The sequence below is a fragment of the Scyliorhinus torazame genome, chromosome 9 (genome assembly GCF_047496885.1).
Source record: "Scyliorhinus torazame isolate Kashiwa2021f chromosome 9, sScyTor2.1, whole genome shotgun sequence".
NCBI classification, from domain to species: Eukaryota; Metazoa; Chordata; class Chondrichthyes; order Carcharhiniformes; family Scyliorhinidae; genus Scyliorhinus; species Scyliorhinus torazame.
The window spans coordinates 262,893,369-262,897,132 of NC_092715.1; the positions used below are offsets into that span (position 1 = coordinate 262,893,369).

The following is a 3,764-nucleotide window of genomic DNA, read 5'->3' on the forward strand; positions in this document are numbered from 1 at the left end:
AGTCCAACGGTTTATTCGGAATCACTAGCTTTCGGAGCGTAGCTCCTTGACCAGGCGAAGTGAAGGAGCTGCGCTCGGAAAGCTAGTGATTCTAAATAAACCGGTTGGGACTTCTTTTCGACAAGGGGCCAGGTGGCCCGACCAGGCCATCAGGGGGAATGACTGAATTATATATTTAAAGGTTCATTATTGAACCGCATCATCGGAGGCCAGTTTGAGATGGAGGAGAGAATGTGAAGATAGTATTTTGTTTGCAGAAGGCTGCAGCCCTCGTTAACCCACATGTCTGGAGCATGTGCACCGGTGAAAGTTGCACATATTTGGGGGGGATTGAAAGCCGGGCGTCACTGTGCCCGCCGCTCGTCACTGAGGGAGCGGGTGTGAGGGGAGAGGTGACCCGCCAATAGCCCAGTGTCCGGTCGCCCTGGTGACAACGGCGGGCCGCTTACAAAAAGGTTAGCGGCGGGCGGGCCGGGCGTATTGCGTGTCTCTCCGGCCGGTTTGTGTGAGGGTGTGTTGAGGGGAGGGTGTGTTGAGGGGAGGGGAGGGTGTGTTGAGGGGAGGGGGGGGGAAGGAGACTGGAACCCAGGACGCGCGCCGCGGGCCAGGAGGAGGAGGAGAGGAGGCCCAGGAGGAGGATGGTGACCAGGCCGCTGGGCCAGCCGGCGAGGAAGGCGGTCACGGGCACCCCGCCGCCCGCCACGCCGCACAAATCCAGCTCGCAGCTGTCGCAGGGCGGGCGCTCGGCCCGTGGCGTCAAGGTGCTGAAGGAGATCCGCTCGGTGATGATCGACATGGGCACGGGCTACTGCAAGGCGGGCTACGCCGGGCAGCCGCGGCCGGCCGCCGTCCTCTCCTCGGTGGTGGGCCGCCCGCTGCAGATGAGCGCCAAGACGGGCGACAACCGCCAGGAGAACTACGTGGGCGACGAGCTGGCGCGCTCGGAGCAGCCGCTCAAGCTGGTCAGCCCGCTGCGCCACGGCATCGTGGTGGACTGGGAGGCGGTGGAGGCCATCTGGGCCCACCTCTTCCAGTCCGTGATGCGCATCGCGCCCGAGGAGCACGCCATCATGCTGGCCGACCCGCCGCTCAGCCCCACCACCAACCGCGAGAAGATGGCCGAGCTGCTCTTCGAGACCTTCAGCGTGCCCGCCATGCACATCGCCTACCAGTCCATCCTGAGCCTGTACTCGTACGGCCGCACCACCGGCCTGGTGCTGGAGTGCGGCCACGGCGTCACGCACGCCGTGCCCGTGCACGAGGGCTACAACATGCCGCACGTGACCGGGCGCGCCGACTACGGCGGCGCCGACCTGAACGACTACCTGCTGCGCATGCTCAACGAGGCCGGCCACCGCTTCACCGACAGGGGGCTCCACATCGTGGAGGACATCAAGAAGAAGTGCTGCTACACGGCGCTCAACTTCGAGCGCGACCTGGCGCTCGACGCCAACGACTGCCTGGTGGAGTACGAGCTGCCCGACGGCCACCTCATCGCCGTGGGCAAGGAGCGCTTCCGCTGCCCCGAGGCCCTCTTCAACCCCTCGCTGCTGGGCTCCAAGGAGCCGGGCGTCCACTCGCTGGCGCTGCACAGCCTCGACCTGTGCGACAGCAACCTCAAGTACGAGATGTACCACAACATCCTGCTGTGCGGCGGCTCCACCCTCTTCGACGGCTTCACCGAGCGCCTGCAGCGGGAGATGAACAAGATGGAGCAGGGCATGAACCCCATCGTGCACGCCATCCCCGAGCGCCGCTACTCGGTGTGGCTGGGCGGCTCCATCATGGCCTCCCTCAAGTCCTTCCAGCAGCTCTGGGTCCGCAAGAGGGACTACGACGAGCGGGGGCCCTTCGTGATCTACCGCAAGTGTTTTTGAAGGATTTATCCCCCCAATCCATCCCATAGTTTAATCGTTTCCGACTTTATAACACATCAGATTTATCACGATCACTTCTAACTAGCAAGTCCTCTCCCCCCCGCAACATTTAACAGTAATTTGCTGTAATAAAGCATTTCCAAACGAGCTGTTGGGTCTGTTTTCTTGGGGACCCCCCCCCCCCCCCTCCTGTCCTCTCCCCCTCGAAAGTTTACCCTCTGTGCACTCAGAAGCCGACCTGGCACAGAAAGGACGGCACGGCGGCGCAGTGGTTAGCGCTGCCGCCTCGTGGTGCCGACGACCCCTGGTTCGATCCCCGGCCCCGGGTGGCTTGTCCGTGTTGGGCGTCTGAATGTTCTCCCCCGTGTCTGCGTGGGTTTCCTCCGGGTGCTCCTGTTTCCTCCCACAAGTCCTGAAAGACGTGCTTGTTAGATGAATGGGACGTTCAGAATTCTCCCTCTGGGTACCCGAACAGGCGCCGGAGTGTGGCGACAAGGGGATTTTCACAGTAACTTCATTGCAGTGTTAATGTAAGTCTGCTTATGACACTGAATTGCCCCTTATTTGGAAAATAACGATTATTTTAAAAAGGACCTGGTGTAGAAGGTCACCCCATGTGCACATCGGTCTCTGGATCCGTGCCTCTGGATGATGTGTTGTTTTTTCAAACCATTTTAAGCAAAATCCACAATTGATAGCTCTTTTCTTTCAGATATCTTGGCCTCTCTCTCCCTGCTGGCATTATCAATGAGTAACGTCCTGAAGAGTCAGATTGACTCCATCTGGATTGGTCGATCTTGCAAAGCCAGAGCTGCCCAGAGATATTTTGGTTCTGGCTGAAAGCTGAGCTAACAGTCAGCAACATCACACAAGCTTGTGGTACAAACAAAATAAATGGATCAGAGGAAATCGAACCCTGTACACATACTGTAAAACACAATGCAAAACTATTTGCTCAGAATACTGTAAATACTGCTGTAAAAAATGTAAGCCAACATGAAAACCAATGTACAATTGTGCTTAAAACGTTGGTAGTTGCCACTATCAACATCCTGGAAGTTACCACTGATCAGAAACTGAACTGGACTAGCCATATGCCAGGGTCCCGGATTTGATCCCCGCTTGAGTCAATGTCTGTGCGGAGTCTACACGTTCTCCCCGTGTCTGCGATGGTTTCCTCCGGGTGCTCCGATTTCCTCCCACAAGTCTCGAAAAACATGCTTGTTAGGTGGATTGGACATTCTGAATTCTCCCTCTGTACCCGAACAGGTGCCGGAGTGTGGCGAATAGGGGATTTTCACAGTAACTTCATTGCAGTGTTTAATGTAAGCCTACTTGTGACAATAATAAAGATTATCATTATATAAATACTGTGCCTACCAGAGCAGGTCAAAGACTAGGAATCCTGCAGTTACTCACCTCCTGACCCCTGCCCCAAAGCCTGTCCACCATCTATAAAGCACAAGTCAGGAGTGTAATGGAATATTCTCCACTTGCCTGGATGAGTGCAGCTCCAAGAACATGCAAGAAGCTCGACACCTCACCACCCAAAGTTGCAGACTGGCTGTCCGATCTATCGGAATTTCTCCAGATGGAGAAAATTAAATTCGCCAGTCGGGGTTGGAAGAATGCTTCCACAGACCATGGGAGCCATTCACCCAGTTCCAAGGGTTGTTTGTAGCCATAAACCAAAGGAAGGGAGAGGATAGCCACAGTATGACAATGAGAGGGAGGGGGGGGGGGGGGGGGGAATAAAGAGGCATGGGTACATGGCATCACACCAACCCAACTGAAACAGGACGTAAGAGCTGACGAGGAAAGAAGGCATGCCGGATGGGGAGGGGAGTCAGGAAGAAAGTGGGGAGGGGGAGCAGTGGACCCAACTAG

General features: G+C 56.7%; 1 protein-coding gene across 1 annotated transcript; it reads left to right on the plus strand.

The window, feature by feature from the left end:
• Positions 1-591: 591 nt before the first annotated feature.
• Positions 592-2,024, plus strand: LOC140429865 (actin-like protein 7B). The gene has a single exon (XM_072517358.1). The coding sequence runs from the start codon at positions 639-641 to the stop codon at positions 1,875-1,877; it is 1,239 nt and encodes a 412-aa protein (XP_072373459.1). The 5' UTR covers positions 592-638; the 3' UTR covers positions 1,878-2,024.
• Positions 2,025-3,764: the final 1,740 nt, after the last annotated feature.